This window comes from Mirounga leonina, unplaced genomic scaffold (genome assembly GCF_011800145.1).
Source record: "Mirounga leonina isolate KUSES-001 unplaced genomic scaffold, KU_Mleo_1.0 Mir_154, whole genome shotgun sequence".
NCBI lineage: Eukaryota > Metazoa > Chordata > Mammalia > Carnivora > Phocidae > Mirounga > Mirounga leonina.
This window is the reverse complement of record NW_023270389.1, coordinates 35,528,884-35,551,382: the sequence shown is the minus strand read 5'-3', so window position 1 is coordinate 35,551,382 and position 22,499 is coordinate 35,528,884. Positions and strand designations below refer to the sequence as shown.

General features: G+C 42.2%; 1 protein-coding gene across 1 annotated transcript in view; it reads right to left on the bottom strand.

Moving 5' to 3' along the window:
- The window catches only part of HHAT (hedgehog acyltransferase), a 348,920-nt gene extending 327,473 nt beyond the window's left edge, over positions 1 to 21,447 (bottom strand). The window contains exon 1 of the mRNA XM_035010478.1: positions 21,357 to 21,447. Within this exon, the coding sequence (XP_034866369.1) occupies positions 21,357 to 21,397 (41 nt within the window). The 5' untranslated portion in view covers positions 21,398 to 21,447. The remainder of the gene's footprint in view (positions 1 to 21,356) is intronic.
- Between the last annotated feature and the right edge of the window lie 1,052 nt (positions 21,448 to 22,499).

Below are 22,499 nucleotides of genomic sequence, written 5' to 3'. Positions count from 1 at the left end.
AAAAATAGTTATGTCCCCCAGGCCAGAATTTCAAAATCAGTAAGGACCCTACTGTCATCTGATCTAATCTCTAGCCAGTTTGGGAATTTCTTTTACAATAACCTACCTGACCATTTCCAGTAACATCAAGAGGCAGAGAAACTTTTTCTAAGCAGTTCTGATTATTATCCTGTTTCCTCAAACTGAGTCAAAAACTGCCCCCCTCTATTTTTTAAAAGCTTTCTGCCACTAGTCCAATTGTACCTTCTGGAACTAAAGGCATGGAGGCAGGGTAATGCGATTATTTAGAGATGGCTGTGGAGCCAAAGTTCGAATCCCAGCTTTGCTACTTCCTAGTTGTATGCCCTAAGACAAGTAGCATAACCTCTCTATGCCTCAATTTCCTTATGTATAATCAGGGATAACAGTCAGAGGGTTGCTGTAAGGATCAGATGAACTTACAAAGTGATAGAACAGTGCCTTGGGCACAGTAAGTTCTAAAATTCTATTCTTTTTGTTTTTAATGTTATTGCTGTTATACTAAAAAGGCTTAATTATTCTCTCCAATAATACTCCTTCAAATATTTAAACATAATTAATGCCACACACTCCATCCCAAGCCCTCTTCCAGGACAAACATCCATGATTTCTTCTACCATTTCTTCAGTGACCTAGTTCCTAGACCCTTTACCATTCAGTCAGTTGTCTTTATAGTACAGGTATCTAGACCTGAACCTAAAACTCCAGATGTGGCAGAGAGTACGGCAAGACCATCACTTCTATTCTTCCAGAAACTGTACTTTAAATAATGAAATCTAGATGCAGTTCTTCATTCAACAAGTATCAGTGAGCTCCTACTGAGATTCAGGGAACTGTGTTATTTGTGAAGATAAAATATAAAATCCCATCTGGGAAAGCCCCCAAATAGGGCTCTCCCAGAAATGTCCATGTGTTAATCCCTGGAACCTATAAACACAGTTCCCTTACAGAGCAAAGGGATTTTGCAGCTGTCATTAAGATGGGGACATTATCCCTGATTATCTACATAGGCCCAGTACAATCACAAGGGTCCTTCTGGGAGGGTCCGAGACAGAGAAAATGGGATAATGAAAGCAGAGATTAGCGTAGTGTGCTCTGAAGATGAAGGAAGAGACCACAAGCAAAGGGCTGAAGGCAGCATCAAAGGCAACAACAAAAAAGTCTGCCCTAGAGCCTACAGAACTTCTGACCTCCAGAACTGCATGATAATAAACTTGTGTTGGTTTAAGCCACTAAGTTTGTAGTAATTTGTTACAGAAACAATAAGAAACTAACATACCACACCTGCCTGGTGGGAGAAAAGTAACTAAAAGGGTTTACATAAAAAAAATAAATAAATAAAATCAGAATATTTTTAATCCAACTGTTACAAAACTTAAATTGTAAGAAAATTAAATCTAAAACAAAATTTTGTATTCAGTTAGCACCTTGACATTTTTTGGCTTCCACCTCACACTGATAACAGTCTTAATATCAAACAAAGCTCTAGGTCTTTTTATACAAACTGCCATTAAGCCAGACCTCTGCTATTAAAGAGCACCGGAAAGGAGTCACTTTTGTAAGTCCCTAATTCACAAAAGCTACTGATGTGCTTTTATACTGTCTCCCACGAAAATGCTCAACCTACTTTAAGCCTTTTTAATCACCAGGAATCATGCCAACTACATCTTACACTCCCCAGATTAGGGGCATCTGAATGAACCAAAGATTTTATAATATACTATTTTAAGTAAACTTTGTATTAAAATGTACTTAAACTTAAAAAAAATTAAGACTTTCAAAAAGCAGATTCACTCCAGTCATTGCCACTCAGATTAAAAATTAAGTGCCTCAAAAGTCCCCTAGCCTGATTTCTATCATCTTATTCATTGTGCCTGTTTTTGAACTTCATATAAATGGAATCACATAGCACTTACTCTGTTGTGTCTACCTTCTTTTTATTCAGCTCTATGCGAGGCTCATCCACATTGTATGTGAGACAATAAACTGTTCATTCTCATTACTAAAGAGTAGTCCATTGTATAAACTATGCAGTTATCCATTCTACTACTGATGAACATATGGGTTGTTTCCAACTTGGGGCCATTTTGAATAATAGTGTTCTGTACACTGACTGACATGAGTTTCAGTGCCCATATGCCTTTATTATTGTGTTTATCCAAGAATGGAGTCATAGGAGAGATCTATGTCCAGCTTTAGTAAATGATAGTAAATGATACACCAATTTCCAGAACAGCTGCATCAGCAATGTATGAGAGTTCCAGTTTGCCCATAACCCAACCAGGACAGGTATCCCCCACTTTCTGAAAGGTCAGGTTATGCCACTTCACTTTTTACAAAAGACCGACTTTCGTGGCTATTTTTGTTAACCAAAAGAAATGCGAAGATTTTCACTTTTACAAAAAAAAAGGGGGGCGGCAAGAGGAGAAGATGGCACTCAATATTTGTTTTGCAGCCAGTCCTTAAGGAGGCAGCACACATCCCAAGCAGAGGAGTGGCCCCGAGCTCCTTCCCGGGGAACTACACTGAGGATCTCAGCATCACATCACCAGAGACCCTGAACAGTGTCTGTGAGTATCTGTGCTTAGTCTTCATTTATTCTCCGCATCTACCAGCGAGATGTATCCTAAGATATTAGAAAAGCTTAAGAGGGGTTATTTTGGGGGTCTGGGAATGCTCAAAAATTTTCCATATAAATTAATGGTAATTGCTTCTTTGCTTCACACCATTTCTGCTTTCGAAAGATTTCACGGGAATGCTCTGCTTTTGGAGAGCAGGGGAAGCCTGTATATACTTAGCACTCACTCTGGTGACTATATAGTGGTAGCCCATTCTCACTTTAATTTGCATTTTCCTAATTACTGATGAGGTTAACCATCTTTTCATGTGTTTAAGAATTTGGATATCCTCTTTTAGGAAGTAACTTGCCCATTTTTCTATTGGGCTGTCCATTTTTTTAGTGATTTGTAGAAGTCGTTTCTACATTGTGGGTAGGATTTCTGTATTGGATATATGTATTACAAATATCTTCACCCATTCTGTAGCTTGCTTCCCACTCTCCTTATGGAACCTTTAAATGAACAGAAGTTCTTACCAATCTTGTTCCTTTATAATTAGTTGCTTTTTGTGTCCTGTTCAATAAAATTTTGGCTGTCCCTAGGTAATAAAGATATTTTACTTTGTTTTCTTCCAGAAGCTTTATTATTTCAGCTTTCACATTTAGGTGTGTAACATATCTTAATATTTGTATATGGGATGAGGTAGATGATCAAGATTCATCTTGTCCACATGGAGATCCAGTTGGCCCAGCATCATTTACTGAAAAGGCCATCGTTTCTCCAGTGCACTATGGTGTCACTTTTGGCACAAACCACACATACATGTGAGCCTGATTATGGATTCTCAGTTCCATGGTCTATCTAGCATTGCGCCAATACCATATTAGCATATTATGTATTGATCTAGTCATCCGAATTTGCTTTTTCTTAGATTATTTAGAATTTCCAAATAAATTTTAGAATTGGCTCATCAACTTCTATTTTTGAGAAGACATCTGCTGGGATTATGATTGGGATTGTACTAAACCTATAGTCTTATTTGCAGAGCAATGACATACCCTCCATTTTTTAAATCTTTAATTTCTGCCAATAATGTTTTAGCTTGCAAAAAGTTTTTATCATGAATCGGTGTTGAATTCTGTCAAAATATTTTTCCCTTTTATGTGTATGTGGTTAAATTACATTTGATTTTCTGATATTCGCCAAATTTTCCCTCCCTAGAATAAGTCCAAATTGGTCATGGTTTAGTCCCCTTTTTATAGAATGTTAGACTTGATTTACCAATACATCATTGCTAAGACTTTCACGTATTTTTTGTGAGCCTGTAATTTTCTTGTAATGTCCTCATCAAGCTTTAGTAACAAGCTTATGCTGGCCTCATAAGAGAAGCCAGGGAGTGTTTTCTCTTTTTCAATTTTTAAATGGACTATTTCCCTTACAAAACCATGTAGGCTTGGAAATTTTGCTTTGGAAAGGATTTTAACTACAAATTTAATTTCTTTAATAGATACAGGACTATTCTCCTTTTCTAGTTCCTATGTCTTAGTTAAGGGGTTTTATTTTTTTTTAAGTGTCCATTTCATCTGAATTTTCCAACGTATTACCAAAATTGTTCACGATAACATCTTAAAATCTTTTAAATGTCTATGGGATATATATATTGATAACACCTTTTTCTTCTCTGGCACTGGTAATATACTCCATTAAGGTTCATTCCCACTCTCAAAAAAAAAAAAAGAGTTCTCCTGCACTATGTGACACACAGCCATTATCACAAAAATACTCTCCAGCAGAATTATCCACAGAAGGAGCAGAGCAAGTAGAGTATATAAACAATTCAGCAATTCCCTCTCAACAGCTTTTATCACCAGAAATAACTGAACCTGAGTAAAAGGAGCTACTAACTGAAATAGAAGGAAACAGGTATTTGTAATGCTCTAGGGTGGCAAGTACTCAGAAGAAAACCAGAAGAAAAACAACCACTAAGTAGAGTTTGTAACCTAGGATACCCACCCCTCCACCCCCAAGGCATCCGTAGGTAGAATTCAGGGGGCCATAAACCTATAAATGCTCTCATACAGCTTTATTTTCATGAACCTCTAAAACAAATGTAGGATTTATTATAAATATGGACAACAAACATTACTAGAAGGAGCTGTTCTGGCAACTTTGTCACCAATTGAAGTCAGATACTTTCGTTACACAGTGCAGCTGTTGCAAATACTGGGAAATATCATTTACATGGGCATCGCTACTTCGAAATTATGAGTTATTTGATATAGCACTGAATTTTGTTACTTAATGCATTAAATAAAACAAAATACTCTTTCCACAAATTTGGGGGTTTGTTACACTATTCTGATAATTGTGTTTCAATGTAATTTGTAACTTTTTTTTTTTTTAAGATTTTATTTATTTATTTGACAGAAAGAGACACAGCGAGAGAGGGAACACAAGCAGGGGGAGTGGGAGAGGAGAAGCAGGCTCCCCACAGAGCAGGGAGCCCGATGCGGGACTCGATCCCAGGACTCTGGGATCATGACCTGAGCTGAAGGCAGTCGCTTAACCAACTGAGCCACCCAGGCGCCCTTGTAACTATTTTTTTAATGCCTTTTAAAAATTGGCTTCCCCAGACTCCAAAGAGGTCCGTGTGTGTACACACACACACACACTCTCTCTCTCTCTTAAAAACCCTACAAGGAATCAAGGCAAGAGAAGGAACTCACTCCAAAGCAACAATTAAAGAGCACCTCCCCTTGGCCAGGCCCTGAGCTGCAAGCAGGAAACACTAATAAGGCCTAGGCTGTCTAGTTCTGATGTTACCTACAGAGTTCCTACCACCATGTAGCCTCCCACGATGACTGCTCCCTCCAGAGACTCCGCCTTGACCCTAAATTAGTCTGTCTAACCTGCTTCCCAAGGAGGGAGCAAAATAAATAGTAGAAACAGCAAAGGCTTTGATCCAGAAAAGGGAGTGTAAAACTCAGCCCTGAAACTTACTAGTTTGTGCCTTTAGCATCTCCTCTCTTTTTTCGCTATGAAAGGGGATAACACCACCTACCCTCCCCCGTGATTGTAAGGTTTAGATATAATGGGTCCAAAGCACCTGACAAGCACATCATCGTTGTTAATATTAGTTGAATCCTTCAGGTCAGAACTGACTGTCCTTATTCTATACTAATCACAGTTAGGGACTGCCACAGAGAAAAAAGGGAGAAGAATTCTAGGAAAGATGGAGCATGAAGAATGGAAGGAAAAAACAAAACAAAACTGTACTTGTTCTTCAAATTCCAGTATAAGAACCATCACCTCCTCAGTGAAGCCTTCCCCTCCTGTTCCGACAGCACTTTATCAAGTAAGCACTTGACAGCACCTATGTGCTTAGCTCTGTGAATGAATGAATGAATGAATGAATGAATGAATGAATGAGGAATACCACCCCGAAAGAGACAGAAACAGCGAGTCTCATCCCCATAAAATGCAAACCACCAAGGACGCCAACCCCTAGCAGGACTGCTCTGATCCAAAAGCCACGAACCAAGGAAGCAGCACTTTTCTTAACACCAAGGCCGGAGACCGGTGCCACCTGCAGGCTAGACTTTGAAGAAAAGAGGGCAACTGAGTCTGAAGAGTAGAAAGCAAAATCAATAACTTCGGGGGTCACTGGAGCCGCAGCAGTAGGACCGGCGCACTTCTGACACCGCCCAGGGGACCAGCGGAAACTGGGGACCAAGCCCGGGGAGAGGCCGCTGGCGGGCGCGGGCGCGGCCCGGCCTGCGGGAGCCCGGCCACCTCGCCCGGAGCGCGGCGCGGCGCGGGGCGCGCGGCCCTTTGTCTCCACGGCGGGACCGGGCGCCTCGTCTGCCCCGCCCCCCGGGCGCGCACGCAGGAGCCGGGGTAGGAAGCGGAAAGCGCCTGGAGAATTTCTGGCTCTCAAGCGGGTACGCCACGGAAAGTCCGCACTTAACCTCCCCGGGACCCGCTACGGCCCCGCTACCAACCTCCGGGCTGTCCCGGGCAGCGACCGCGGCGTTCACGCGCGCCACGAGTGCCCAGCAACCCTCTCGGCACTTCCGAGTCCCGGCGGCGGCGGCGGCGGCGGCGGCGGCGGCCGGCTTCCCGGGAAGCCGCCCTCTTCCCCGGGAGCGGCGGTTGGAGGACCGGCCCCGCGCGCGTGCTCGGAGCGCGCCCCCGCCGCCGCGCCCGCGCGCCCCCGGCTGCAGGCGGCCCGGCTCGGAAGCGGGCGGCCCTGCGGGAGCGGCGCGCCGGCGGGCTGGGGGCCGCCCCCCGGCCTCCCTCGCTCGCCCGCGCCGGGGCTCCGCGTTTCTCCGCTGAGCGGCGCGCCGGCCTCTCCCCCATCCGTTTGCTAGTTGCAGGCCCGGGGCTGCCCCGCACGTTCGGAGCGGAAGTCACCTGAAACTCCAGGTGGGCTCTAACTCCAGCCCAGTGGTCCCCACGGACGCTCCGGAGGCGAGAGGAGGTAGCCTGGCGGGGCGGAAGGAAGGCGGGCTTTGCGGCGGGCTGCTTGACCGGCTGGCCGCGTGAACTTAGCCCCGGGGAGCCTCCCTGCCCTCCTCCGTCAAGCGGAAATACGCTTCCCTGCTTTCCTCGAGAATTCAGAGTGCAGACCGAATGGGATGAACGTTATCACCTGTAAAGCAATTTACAGAGATTATCACCACTGCAAAATGTGTACCAGTGATTTCGAATGGGTTGTAAAAAAGTGGAAGTGACTTCGGCTGAGCGCTGTTGCTCAGAGGACGCCGAGCCTGCCAGAGTCCCACAGACCTACCTGAGCCAGACAGTCACCTGGGCTCTTGTTAAAACCAGAGGCATCTGGGGTGCCTGGGTGGCTCAGTTGGTTAAGTGACTGCCTTCGGCTCAGTTCATGATCCTGGAGTCCCAGGATCGAGTCCCGCATCAGGCTCCCTGCTCAGCGGGGGGTCTGCTTCTCCCTCTGACCCTCCTCCCTCTCATGCTCTCTGTCTCTCATTCCCTCTCTCTCAAATAAATAAACAAAATCTTAAAAAAAAAAAAAAAAAAACAGAGGCATCTGGATCCCTCTTCAAACCAAAGTGATCAGACTCCCCAGGGGAGGGTTGTCTCAGGTGGTTCTATGATCAGGTCAATGTGGATAACTCTGCCTTAGGCAGCAGGAAAACAGAGAGGCTCTAAATTTAATCCAGCCGTCACTGAAATAGTCCAGGAGATTATCTTTCTGATTGCTAATTTCTCTGAGAAATCAGAGCATAAACTCTCTGAGAAAGGAACTATCTTCTCTTTCAGCTCTCACCATCCCCACTCCCACCGCCTAGTACAGGATGGTGTTAATAAACGAGCTCCAAGTAGAAGTGCCAGATGTATCAAATAAAAATACAGTGCCCAATTAAAATTGAATTTCAGATGAATAACTAATACTTTCGTAGTATCAGTATGGCACATGCAATATTTGGGATATACTTACACTGAATAAAAGTATTAGTTGTTTATCTGAAATTCAATTTTAATTGGGCATCCTGTATTTTTTTCCAGGAACCCTCAGCCTCGCAGAGGGAGTGATAGAGTAACAACTCAGCTCAGGTAGTGGCAGACTCAGGGATAGGAATGAGATAACAGTTCCTACCTTATTTCTAAATGACACTAGTGGACAATAATGTAGGTTCACTGTCACTTACTCTTAACCCCTTTCTACACAAACAACATAGTCACCTGAAAACACAAACAAAAATAAAGGCAGATATAATCACAGGAACATTAGAAACATCAATAAAAACAGTCAAAATGTAAAGAGACGCAATAGACTAGGAAAAGTATTTGCAGGCACTACCATGCAAAGTGTTATTTATTGTTATATATGGATTAAATAAGAAAACGTTAGAAGCCAGCTGCAGATGAGCAAGACACATGAATAAAGAATTCAATAAAAAAATAGTTGGGATACACAATTAGGAAACATATTGCAGAAAGCTTAAAGAAGTGCAAAGTGAAATAAGAACATAGGATGTTCATATACGAAATTGGCAGAAGTTAATAAATAACATTAAAGGGGTGCCTGGGTGGCTCTGTTGGTTAAGCATCTGACTCTATGTCGGCTCAGGTCATGATCTTAGGGTCCTGGGATCAAGTCCAGCATCCAGCTCTGTGCTCAGTGAGCAGTTGGCTTGAGATTCTCTCCCCCTCCCTTTTCCTCCCCCTCTGCTCCTCCCCCTGCTTGCATGTGCATGCTCTCTCCCTCTAAAATAAATAAAATCGTTTTTTAAAAAAGTGACTAACTTCGTTTTAAAAAAAATAAAAATAAAAAATAAATGGCATTAAAGACTGGCAAGTGTGATAGCACTCACACACAACTTCTTAGGTAGGTAAACAATTTGGCAATATCAAAACCCTTCAAATGTATCAAAATTCCTAAAACCTTTTGAACTCTATGACAATAAATCCAAAGGAAATTATCTGTAATGTAGAAAATACTCTTTATGAACAAAGATTTTAATTTTAACATATCATTTTAACTTATTTAATAACAAGGAAAATATACTATAATGTACCAAAATATACTATAATAAAGGGGAAAATATCCTGGAAACTCCTGAATTTTCCAAAAATAAAGAAGTAGAAATTAAACAAAAATGTATACACTCTTCAGTCTATTAGATACACAGCCTTTTAAAATAATGGTTACTAATCATATGCAATATGACCAAACTATATCTTTTTTAAACCTGTGTGTGGAGAAATGACTGGAAAGGAAATAAAGTTAAATTTGGGTGGTGGGAATTGCTTTATTTTTAATCTTTCCACATTTTTATTAAACACAAATTAATTTTATAACAGAAAATTAATGTGTTACCCCTGAAAAAAATAAAAAAACTTTTCTTACCATAAAGTTAGTTTTATGGACCCTAGAATCTCACTTTTCATTATCATAACTGAATGCTGAGACTTTCTAAATATTAAAATCACCTTAAAACATTTTCCCTAAATATAAACACCTTAACAAACTCTGCACGTTATCTATTAGCCTAGGGACTATCCTTAGCAAATTCTTAGTCCTATGCTGAATTTGTCAACTTAGTCAATCACATAAGTATATGGTAATTAAAGTGCCTTAAGTATTTCTTAAAATTCAGCAAATCATATGAGGCCTTGGGATTTTTTCCCGTCAGAGTACATTCTGAAAGAGGACAAGCTTATAAACTTTTTTTTTTTGTAGTAAAATACACATATAACATTTACCATCTTAACCATTTTTTTTTAAGATTTATGCATGCACTCGTGCGCATGCCTGTGGGGGCAAGGGGAGGGGCAGAGGGTGAGGGAGATAGAGCATCTCCAGCAAACTACCACCCCATCTTGAGCAGACTCCCCCCACCCAGCAGATTCCCCACTGAGCTTGAAGCCAGATCTCACTACCCTGAGATCACAACCTGAGCTGAAACCAAGAGTCAAATGTTCAACCCACTGAGCCACCCAGGTGCCCCCCAATCTTAACCATTTTTAAGGGTACAGTTCAGTAAGTGTTCAGTTCATTCACAGTGTCATGCAACTCCAAACTCTTCATCTTGCAACCCTGAAATTCTGTACCCATTAAATAATAACTCTCTACTACCCTCAGCCCCTGGCAACCACCGTTCTACTTTCTGTCTCTATGGATTTGACTTCTCTAGGTACCTCATATACATGGAATCATACAGCATTTGTCCTTTTGTGAATGGCTTATTTCACTTTGCACAACGCCCTCAAGGCTTAGCCTTATTATAGGCTGTGTCAGAATTTCCTTCCTTTTTAGGTTGAATAATATTCCACTGTATGTATATACCACATTTTTAACCATTCATCTGTTGATAGACACTTGGGTTCTTTCTACCTTACGGCTGTTATGAATAATGCTTCTATGAACATGGGCATACAAACATCTCTTTTTGGATACTCTGCTTCCAATTCTTTGGGCTATATACCCAGAAGCAGAATTGCTGGATCACATAATAATTCTATTTTTAATTTTTTGATGAATCATCATACTGTTCACCATAGCGGGGCACATTCCCACCAACAGTACACAGGGTTCCAATTTCTCCACATCCTCACCAATACTGTTATTTGGGGTTTTGTTTGTTTTTTGATAGCAGCCATCCTACTAGGTGTGAGATAATATCTCATTGGGCTTTTGATTTGCATTTCTCTAATAATTAGTGATGTTGATCTTTTCTTGTGCTTATTGACCATTTACATGTCGTCTTCTTTGGAGAAATGTCTATACAAGCCCTTGGCTCATTTTTTAATCAAATTGTTTGTCTTTTTGTTGTTGAGCTATAGTTCTTTGTATATTTGGGATATTAACCCCTTACCAGATATATGGTTTACAGGGGCGCCTGGGTGGCTCAGTCGTTAAGCGTCTGCCTTCGGCTCAGGTCATGATCCCAGAGTCCTGGGATCGAGCCTCGCATCGGGGTCCCTGCTCCGCGGGAAGCCTGCTTCTCCCTCTCCCATTCCCCCTGCTTGTGTTCCCTCTCTCGCTGTGTCTCTCTCTGTCAAATAAATAAATAAAATCTTTAAAAAAAAAAAAAAGATATATGGTTTACAAATATTTTCTCCTTTTCCGTGGGTTGCCCCTCCACTCTGTTGGTTGTGTCCTTTGATGCAGTGAAGTTTTTAATTTTGATGAAGTCCAATTTATGTATTTTTTTCCTTTGTTTGCCTTGTGCTTTGGGGTCATATCCAAGAAATCATTGCCAAATCTAGTGTCGTAAAGCTTTTCTCTTACGTTTGCTCCTAAGAGTTTTATAGTTTTAGTCCTTAAGTTTATTTATGTATTTATTTTTATTTATTTAAGTTTAGTTGTAAGATCCATTTTGAGTTAATTTTTGTATATGGCATAAGGTAAGGGTCCAAATTTTTTCCTTTACACGTGAATATCCAGTTTTCTCAACACCATTTGTTGAAAAGCCTAGACATCTTTTAAAGGCCAGGGTTTAGAGTGGGGGTGTTGTCTGGGTCTAAACACGAGGAGAAAAGTTGGGTTTACTTAGAAGAAGGGAGAAAAGAGGGGAGGATTTGTCCCCCCTCTCTTCAGTGCTTTACACACAGGCAGAAAAGTCTGGCTTTCAAAGATCTGTGCCTATTTCAGAAAAGAAGTATCAGGGTTCTGGGGCTTCCTGACTTGAACCTGGAGCAGCCAGCCCTGCAGCCAGAAGGCCAGAGCTGCCTTCCCTTGGAAGCCTTCTGTGAAGCCAGAGAGAATCCTTCCTGGAGTTGAGAAGCAATCCGAGGCTAAAGAATATTGACCAAAATTACTGATAATTGAGGTTTTAAAAAGAAAACTAATTTGTGCCTTGGTATTGTATTTCTTTAAGAACAAATATATCAAAATTAGTATGTAAATGGTCAGTCACTCTTTATGCCATTATTTTAATCTCAAATTATTAATCAGGTGCCTGCCCTGGGCATATTTTCTCTCTGGTCCTCCGAGTTCATGATGGCCTGAGTATCTCAGCAGGGCTTTCTGTCTAGACAGATGGCCCTGAGCACCTGGTAACCACTCTCCCCACTGCAGGGCTGGTGCTTAGGAAGGATTAACCAGGCCAACTCTTCTTTGTACATTCAATGATGACTTAACCATAGAAATAATATCCATTGAACAGAGGCACAAATAATTGTTAAGACTTAATTGACGAAGGCTTAAAGGTAAAGGACAGAATTTCTAATCATGAAGTTTCAGGCAAAGGCAATAATGTAGAGCTATTCAGAAGCATTAAAGGCCTTCCTAACCCTCACCACTGGGCACAGGCTCTCATCTGTTCTACCTATGAGGATGTTGGCGCTGGTTCACCGTGATCCTCAGTAGTCAACACTGAACTAGCATTTATTTGTCCAACATCTACTTGATGCACAGCAAAAAACTAAATACTGGGAGAGAGATTTTTTTTAATGAAAAAAAAAAAAAAAAAGACTTGTCTTACAGAAAGTTGCAGCCTAGCTGGGGATTCACCAAGTACACACAAAACAACTAGCAAACAATAAGCACATTTGAAAGAATATAGTTCAAACTACCCATATATGCCCAAGAATGCAGTCATATCAGTAGCCTAAACAAGGCAGAGCATAATTCAATGTCACCTTCTCCAAGAAGACTTCCCTGACCACTCCGGCAAAATTAACCCCTGCCACACTTTCCATTCCATTGCATTATTCTTTTATGTTCTCCTATAACACTACCACTCTCTGAACTTCTCTTGTTTTTTTTAACATATTTATTATTTAAGTCAGCATTATTCAGACTACTTGCAAGACATAATATATTAGTAGGTTGTAAACTAAAGCTAATGGGTCACACCAGACTTAATTTTTTTAAACAAAATGTAACAGAGTAGAGGACAATAGAGAATAGAATATGATAGGACAGAACAGAAAATAGAAGAGGGGGCGCCTGTTGGTTAAGCGTCTGCCTTCAGCTCAGGTCATGATCCCAGGGTCCTGGGATCGAGTCCCATGTTGGGCTCCCTGCTCAGTGGGGAGTCTGCTTCTCCCTCTCCCTCTGCCCCTCCCCCCACTTGTGTGCTCTCTCTCTCCCCCTCTCAAATAAATAAATAAAATCTTTAAAACAATTTTCTTAAAAAGAAAATAGGATAACACACCACTGGATTTTTATTTTTTTTTTTTAAAGATTTTATTTATTTATTTGACAGAGAGAGACACAGCGAAAGAAGGAATACAAGCAGAGGGAGTGGGAGAGGGAGAAGCAGGCTTCCTGCAGAGCAGGGAGCCCGATGCGGGGCTGGATCCCAGGACCCGGGGATCATGACCTGAGCCGAAGGCAGACGCTTAACGACTGAGCCACTCAGGCGCCCCACCACTGGATTTTTATTAAGAATTGTGAACTTTGTCAGAAATACGGTATCCAATTAGTGAACAGAACTAAGAGAGGAATGGAAGGTTATGACAAATATTAGCTGACTAATATGATAAAATTGTATCTTCTAACAAACTGTCATTTGAGGGCGCCTGCGTGGTTCAGTCAGTTAAGCATCTGCCTTCGGCTCAGGAGTTCTGGGATCGAGTCCCACATGGGACTCCCTGGTCAGCCAGGAGTCTGCTCCTCCTTCTCCCCCTGCCCCTTCCCTGGCTTGTGCTCTCTCAATCACTCTCTCTCTCAAATAAATAAATAAAATCTTAAAAAAAAACAAAAACTCTCATTTGATTTTCTGGTATATGATGTGAATTTGACCATCACCATACAGGACAATTAACAGTTTATATTTTATAGTAACATCAATCAGACTTCATCATAAAGCATTTTTTTTCTGAAAAGACATTATCAAGTAAGATATGTTTCAGGTTTGAATCAAATGTACATTTCATGAAATTAGCATGAATTGTCCTTTCATGGGACTTCGCCTTACTGTTAGAAAAGTGAAAGAGAAGTGAGAATTAGAAGGATGCCTAAGTTCAACCTCCAGATATCTAGAACTATAAATGTTGAGAAAATAGTAAGCTTCAACTTCATTGGAGGAGCATGCTGAAAAGAAAAAAGAGGATGCAAGACTTTACAAGGCAGGATATTTTAAATGTTTTTTCAGGGGCACCTGGGTGGCTCAGTCAGTTAGGGGTCTGACTCTTGATCTCAGCTCAGGTCTTGATCTCAGGGCTGTGAGTTCAAGCCCCGAGTTGGGCTCTGCGCTGGGCGTAGAGCCTACTTAAAAAAATAAAATAAAGAATGAAATGTTTTTCATTGTGGAAATCCAACAAAAGTGACAAACTCCAATATATTATTTTGTAATGACACCTTCAAAATCAGTAGGACACTGAGAAACACAGCATGTTGGACTTGTCAACAAGCCCCTCAAACATTTTTGGACAAAAAATTACTGGCACAATTTCTTAGTAGTTCCACAGACTGTTAATGACATTTAGCTGCATATTGTTCAGCAAAAGAGAGAATGGCTCATATAGATGTTGAAAAATTACTCATCTAATATGACTAGATTTGATATCTATGATTTTTAATGCTAAATGGCTAGTAAAATTTACAATTCTGTGGTATAATACTATTTCTAGTTAAATCTGTGCTACTGCAGAGACTTTTAAAGCCATGCTTCCCATGTGGCTAAAATCCAGTATAGAACTTATGATCCATCCCAGAAAGAGTATGGATTCTGTGAGTAATTCAACTTTTCTAGTTTTTGCAAGATGACAAGGTGTGTGTGTGTGTGTGTGTGTGTTTAAATTTAACTTCACACACACTGGATCAGATATATTTACAAAACTGGAAAAAATGCCTCATTGGTCAATATCTATTAAACTGGAAAAATAATAAAGGAACTACGAGTGACAGAGCCAGCAGAATGTCTAGAAAGCATAACAAAGCTATTAAAATTCTGTTAGAAGCTAGTAAAAACACTGTGCTTAGAAAACAGCATCAATAGGAATTCAACTTGGCATCTCTAGAAACAATTCTGCTGAATTTCATGGAAGCGTTAGAAAAAAACATGGTGAAATTTGTTAAATTCATTAAAGAGAGCTCACTGAACAAAATATTGATGTGTTTTGTTCGGTTTCAGACACTCGTGTTGAATCATACTGAAGTTCATTGATTGTCCTAAGGGGACCTAAGGGGAAGTATTAAGCAGAGTGAATAAACTCAGAAATGACAATAACGTTTTTCTCGTTGAAAAGCAATCTCATTTTGCAAACAATTTCATTTTCGAAGATGATGTTTGGGATTTTAAATTAGTAGTACACTTCACTGATGATATTGATATTTTTAATGAACCTATATTTATAACTACAGGGAGAAAACAATGTAATTCAGCAAGTCAAACATCCAGGATTCCAAAAGACATTTTGTTATGGCAAGAAAGACTTAAAACCAATCACCCTAGTTCCTATTTGTTCCCAATACTGTTGCAACGCATTGAAGAAGACATTATTAGTAAGGAGAGGGACTGAAATAAAGTTAGGGATATTGTTACATTTGGCTCCTCAGCTATAAATTTGCAATCATTATTTTCCAGAAGAGAAATTATAAAATTAGGAAATTTTTTTCCAATGAAAAACCATTTTCTTTTTGAAACTCTGAATCAATAATTGACTCAAACTTGGTGCCCTAAAGAGACAAATGAATTATTGCTGCTGAGTTCTTCATTTGCACTAAAGGATGATCACAAGACATTAAATGCATCATTACTTTAGAGTAAGATTAAAGAAGAATTTCCATTGCTGGGTAAAAAGAATGCATTGCCACTATCACCACTGACAATAAACTATTTGTATGACCGAGGATTTTCAACCTTTAAAACTGATTAGAACAACAGAAATAGGCTCATGGGTTTATGCACAAAGTATTTGTCCTTGTGTGTTCTGGACTGCATTGCATTAAATAAAATCTTGCCTAACTCTTGATTTGCATTACTTATTTGGAAATTTTTTTCTATGCTGCATTCAAGTATTGATAATAGTATTTTTATGTTTTTAGCTTTTTTTTTCTTAAGATTTTATTTATTTATTTGGCAGAGAGAGACACAGCGAGAGAGGGAACACAAGCAGGGGGAGTGGGGGAGGGAGAAGCAGGCTTCCCGCCGAGCAGGGAGCCCGATGCGGGGCTCGATCCCAGGACCCTGGGATCATGACCTGAGCCGAAGGCAGACACTTAATGACTGAGCCACCCAGGCACCCCTGTTTTTAGCTTTTTATATGTAATAAGAGTAAGTGTTGTTCTACAATACTTATGATTCTTTTGTGTAGGGCAGGGGAAGAAGGCATGTACTTCATTGCTGTGCAAAAAGTATTTCTTACTGAGAGGTGTGATTTAAAAGAAGGTTGAAAAGTGCCAGTCAGTGTCTGCCCTTCCCTGAAACCAGCCCCTCTAGAATGTAAACTCTAGAAGGGCAAGAGTTTTTGTTTTGGGCAGGGGGTTTCGAGGGAGGGTGCAGAGGGAGAGGGAGAATCTTAAGTAGGTTCCACGCCCAGCAAGGAGCCCCATGAAGGGCTTGATCTCAAGACCCTGAGATCGTGACTTGAGCTGAAATCAAGAGTTGGATACTTAACCAACTGAGTCACCCAGGAGCCCAGAAGGGCAAGCAGGAGTTTGATCTATCTTGCTCACCACTAGTAGTATGTGGAATAGTGCCTACAGGGACGCCTGGGTGGCTCAGTCAGTTAAACATCCAACTCCTGGTTTCAGCTCAGGTCATGATTTCACGGTGGTGAGATGGAGCCCCATGTTGGGCTCCTCACTCAGTGGGGGTCTGCTTCTCTCTCCCCTCTCTCTCCCACTGCCCCTCCCCCCATTCTCTCTCTCTCTCAAATAAATAAATCTTTAAAAAAAGAAAAAGAATAGTGCCTACATATTCAATAAATATTCAACAAATATTCAACAAATATAGTTACTAAATACACAAACTAACCAAATTGGGAAAATTAAAAGTTTGTAATTGTCTTTTGTTCACATTACCCAGGCATCTTTCTTCCTTTTACAGATGTGTGTTTGAGACAAAATAAAGAAAAACTACTACAGTCATTTCTGTAAAGGGCCTGCAGGCTGCTAAGAACTAGGAAGGACTCCCAGTCCCTTCTAGTTTAGGAAAAGATTGTGGATGACCTTGATAAGTTCTAGGACTTACGGAGCCCTGGATGGGGAGTGACTAAGCAGCAGAAGGGATCGTGTGAAGGTCCAACTCAGCTTACCATAAAACCATCAGTTTTCAAACTGAGTAGAAAGCAGCCATGCTTTTGAGAAGGTGGTTGAGCCCTTTTGGAACTGAAAGATACAGTCTAGTCCTCCTCCGTCATTTTATAGAGATGGAGTAATCACAAAGAAAGAAATGAACATGAGTAACAGTCTTCAAGTGTGCAGGGAGGGAACAGAGTCAAATTTAGATTAGTTTTTGTTTCCTTTTTATAAAATGGGGATATTATTAGTACCATATCGTAGATAAGCCATTATGATTAACTGAAATAATAAATGTGAAATACTAAGCATAGTGCCTGACCCATAATATGCACTGAATCATTATTAGCTATTATTATTAATATTACCAATAGAACATAAAATGTTTGGAAATATTCAGTGAGGTTTTATTTCCTTGTGCTTCTTTATACTCATTATTTCCTCTACCACTCTGTCATATTCTACAGACATTGTTCTCACACTGAGAGTAGATAAAGCTGAGAATAAAGTCTGTTGAATGTCTGAATGGATTTATTTTAAACTCGTAGTAGAGACAACATCTTGAAAGACAGGACTTTCTTTTATTCTGAAAGCTGTGCATTTTGAGAAAGAACAAAAATGTGTGTGAAACTGTTTCCTGATTTTTGGTTTGGGGCCCAACGCCCACCCCATGAGCCAAATCCCTGGGGAAGTGAACAATAGAAACCCACTATGAGGACAGTGTTTTTCAAATTGGCGGTTGAGACTTACTCTTGGATCATAAAATTGATTTATTTATTGGGTTAAAACAGGCATTAAAAGAGATGAAATGGAATGGAATAGAAAATACCAAAGTACACTGCAAGGAGTCATGCTATGTATTGTTTCATGAAGCTATTGTTTCATTCGTGTTGTGTGCATGTCCTTTGCCATGATGTGAACTCTGTTTCCTATTGTAGTCACAGTCACTGAAATGTGCATGTCACCAGGGATGTCATAGCAGAGGGCACATGTGTCTCTCCTCTCAGAATGTCCCAGGGAGAACAACCACTCCCAGAGAATTGCCACATCCGGAACGGTGACAGAAGAGTAGAGCAGCGAGGGTCTAGGGTGGCTACACAGAGCCGCAGGTGCCTCAGCAAAATGAGAAAAGGCCTAAAAAGTTACTGTGGCCACCAAGAAGGATGGATAAGAGGCTCTGAGCCTCGGTGGGTTGGCAGAAAGTGTTAGCCAAAGTGAACTGCAAGAACTGGAGTCTGGACCATGAGAATAAAGGCAAGGGGAGGGAATGGTGGACACTTGGCACATCGGGACAATGGGACATGGAGGAAGAGTTGCTTCCGCGGAGGCTGGTGTGGACAGAGCGTCACGATGGGCCGGACACTGCTTTCCTCCCCAAACCAGAGTGATGCATAAGCTCCACCCTCCAGGTACATGTCCTCTGCAGATGCAGAGACTGAAAGGAGTAGAGAGAATAAAGAGAAAGCAATTCCTGAATAGCTACCCAAAAGAGATCATGTTCTAAAACAGAATTGGAAAACAGTATGGAAGCTCCTCAAAAAGTTAAAAATAGAACTACCCTTCGACTCAGCAATTGCACTACTAGGTATTTACCCAAAGAATACAGAAATACTAACTCAAAAGGATACATGCATCCTGATGTTTATAGCAGCATTAACAATAGCCAAACTATGGAAACAGCCCAAATGTCCATTGACTGATGAATGAATAAAGATGTGGTATATATATGCAATGGAATATTCCTTAGCCATAAAAAGAATGACATCGGGGCGCCTGGGTGGCTCAGTCATTAAGCGTCTGGCTTCGGCTCAGGTCATGATCCCAGGGTCCTGGGATCGAGCCCCGCGTCGGGCTCCTGGCTCAGCGAGGAGCCTGCTTCTCCCTCTCCCTCTGCCTCTCTCCCTGCTCATGCTCTCTCTCTCTCTCTGTATCTCTGTGTCTCAAATGAATAAATAAAATCTTAAAAAAAAAAAAAGAATGACATCTTGCCATTTATAATGGCATGGATGGAACTAGAGAGAATGTTAAGCGAAATAAGTCAGAGAAAGACAAGTACCATATGATTTCACTCATATGTGGAATTTAAGAAACAAAACAAATAATCATAGGGAAAAAAGAAAGAGGCAAACCAAGAAACAGACTCTTATTTATTTATTTTTTTAAAGATTTTATTTATTCCTTTGACAGAGAGAAAAAATAAGCAGGGGGAGGGGCAGAGGGCGAAGCAGGCTCTCTGCTGAGCAGGGAACATGATGTGGCTCAGCCTCAGGACCCTGGGATGGTGACCTGAGCCGACAGCAGACACTTAACCGACTGAGCCATCCACGTGTCCCAAGAAACAGACTCTTAACTATAGATAACAAACTCATGGCTACCAAAGGCGAGGTGGATAGAGGGCTGGATGAAATAGGTGATGGGGAATTTAGGAGGGCACTTGTGATGAGCATCGGGTGTTATCTGTAAGTGTTGAGTCACTAAATTGTAAAGCTGAAGCTAATATTACACTGTGTTAACTAACTGGAATTTAAATAAAAACTTAAAAAAATTTTTTTAAATCACGTATTTTTATTATGTGATGTTATTCTTACCATAATACAAAGGACAAAGCAATATACAATTATGTAGAAAACAGACCTGCCCAGAGAACCAGAAAACAAAGCTTAGTTTTGAATTATAATCCCCCAGTTTAGTGCTTGTATATGGATGAAAAAAATAAAACGGAAGTGTCTGAGTTTGGGACGCCTGGGTGGCTCGGTTAAGCGTCTGCCTTCGGCTCAGGTCATGATCCCGGGGTCCTGGGACCGAGTCCCACATCGGGCTCCTTGCTCAGTGGGGAGTCTGCTTCTCCCTCTGCCTGCCGCTCCCCCTGCTTGTGTTCCCTCTCTCGCTGTGTCTCTCTCTGTCAAATAAATAAATAAAATCATAAAAAAAAAGAAAAAGAAGTGACTGAGTTTATCTTGAATTAGGAAAGACTACATTTTATGCCGCCAAGCAGACATTGGAGGTTGAGTTCCTGGTCTGAGGTCAGTTCTAGGAAAATAAAGTTACATCCTTGAACACCAGGGGCTGTGACTGTATAAAATACCAAACCTGACATGTTATTATTAATGAGGCCTTTGGATTTGGCAATGAGAAAGTCATGAGCAATCCCTATAAAAGAGCAGTTTCCGTGGACTGGTTAGGACAGAAGACAGATGGGAACAGGGTAGGGACAGAGTGGTCAGCATAAGCTGCTCTTTGGAGACACTGGCAATGGGAGTGGGTGTGGACGAGCATGGACAGCAGGCTTGAGGACAAGTTCTGTTCAAGGGGAGAAACCTAAGGCTTTAGAGGCAGAATTTGTAGGCACCTGAGAAAGGCTCACACAGAGCTATTCTGGGTAAAGATGGGAACCAGGGCTAAAGATAATTTCCAATGTGGTGCAGGTCGGAGACATTCTTTTTTTTCAGGTGAACACACAAAATTAGCAAAGGAAAGGCGAAGCCACGCAATGGTACTACGCATTTCAGCACCTGCAAGACGGTGTATAAAACTGCAAAGAGGTGTTCGTAACGGTGTGTGTCTGATCAGGGCTGATCTTTTACTTTTGTCTCCCAGGGCCACCTCCTTCCTGGGGCCCGGAACTGAGTGGCCTCCGAAGATGGGGGGGTCTGCGGGGAGGTTCCAGGTTGGACACTGTGGTCCCCACCCCTCCTCACTGAAACCCCACTGCCCAGGGGCTGCGGGGTTCTGCTGGCTCTCTTCTCCGGCCACCGTTCTGCTGTTCCTTTTCTGTGTCCTCCACCACTAGCTTCTCCACCCAAAGGTCCATTCTGCCAAGGACTCCAATGGGGAGTTCAAAACGGAGGCGAGGGATCTCTGCTAAACAAGTCTCGCAGAGGCTGGCTTTCCTCGGGAGACCAGGGCCGCGCGGCTCGCCCCGGCCGCGTCCCCTCTCCCCACCCCCACCCTCTGGTCCAAGGCGGCTCTGAGGAGGCGGCCATGACATCACTTCCTCCGCCGGCATCAGGGCCGCCCGGCCTCACGCGCGCAGCCTTGGGCCGCGCAGCCCAGCGGAAGTGGGGCCGCGACGCGGCTGCGCCCGCCCACGCGCCCCCCTCCTCTCTCGCCCGGCTCACCTTCCACGGCGGCTCGCGGGCCTGTGGAAGCGGTGGGCCATCTTCAGAGCAGCGGCTGCCTGCAGTCTCCCTCCGCTCTTCCAGAAACTACGAGGGGCTGCAGTGAGGAGGAGGCTCCACCAGGTGGCCGCACAAGACCTTGTTTGTTTCGTGCAGGTGCCGGGCTGGTGGCGAGAGACCAGACCCTCCCCAGCCTGCCGCTCTTGTGGGGCAGGTGGGTGGTGTGCGGTGCGTGGGTGGTGTGTGTGTTTAAGGGGTGCTCAGGGGGCAGAACGGAGAGGCAAAGACGGAAGTTTAAGAAAAATCAATATCGAAATACCTAAATTGGGGCGCCTGGGTGGCTCAGTTGGTTAAGCGGCTGCCTTCGGCTCAGGTCATGATCCCAGGGTCCCGGGATCGAGTCTCGCATCGGGCTCCCTGCTCGGCGGGGAGTCTGCTTCTCTCTCTGACCCTCCTCCCTCTCATGCTCTCTGTCTCTCATTCTCTCTCTCACAAATAAATCTTAAAAAAAAAAAAGAGGGGCACCCTGGTGGCTCAGTTGGTTAAGCGACTGCCTTCAGCTCAGGTCATGATCCTGGAGTCCCGGGATCGAGTCCCGCAGCGGGCTCCCTGCTCGGCGGGGAGTCTGCTTCTCCCTCTGACCCTCCTCCCTCTCATGCTCTCTGTCTCTCATTCTCTCTCTCTCAAATAAATAAAGAAAATCTTAAAAAAAAAAAAAAAAAGAAATACCTAAATTTACAAAACAGTGACGTCATGAGTTATTCATGCCTATTCATAGAAGGAACTCAGAATTAATAAGGAGCAGAATTCCCTTAATACCTTTAATCCTTTTTAGATCATCAGTTGTTTGGCAGAGAAAGTGTTAGCCTACTAACATTTCTGCCTACTGAAAATGGACGGGGGGGTGGGGTGGGGGCGGCGAGGATGGTGCGTGAGACCTGCACTCCTCTTCTGACTTGTACATTCATTTTCATTCATGATCAGAAATTTCATGAGTGCCTACTATGTGCCGCAGCCTGATTAGGCCTGAGGATACAGCTGTGAACAAGACTAACAGGACCTCGCTCTCTCACATAACTCACATTTTCAAAAAATTCACATAATAAAGATTGGATACAATTTCTCTAGCTCTGTTATTCTATG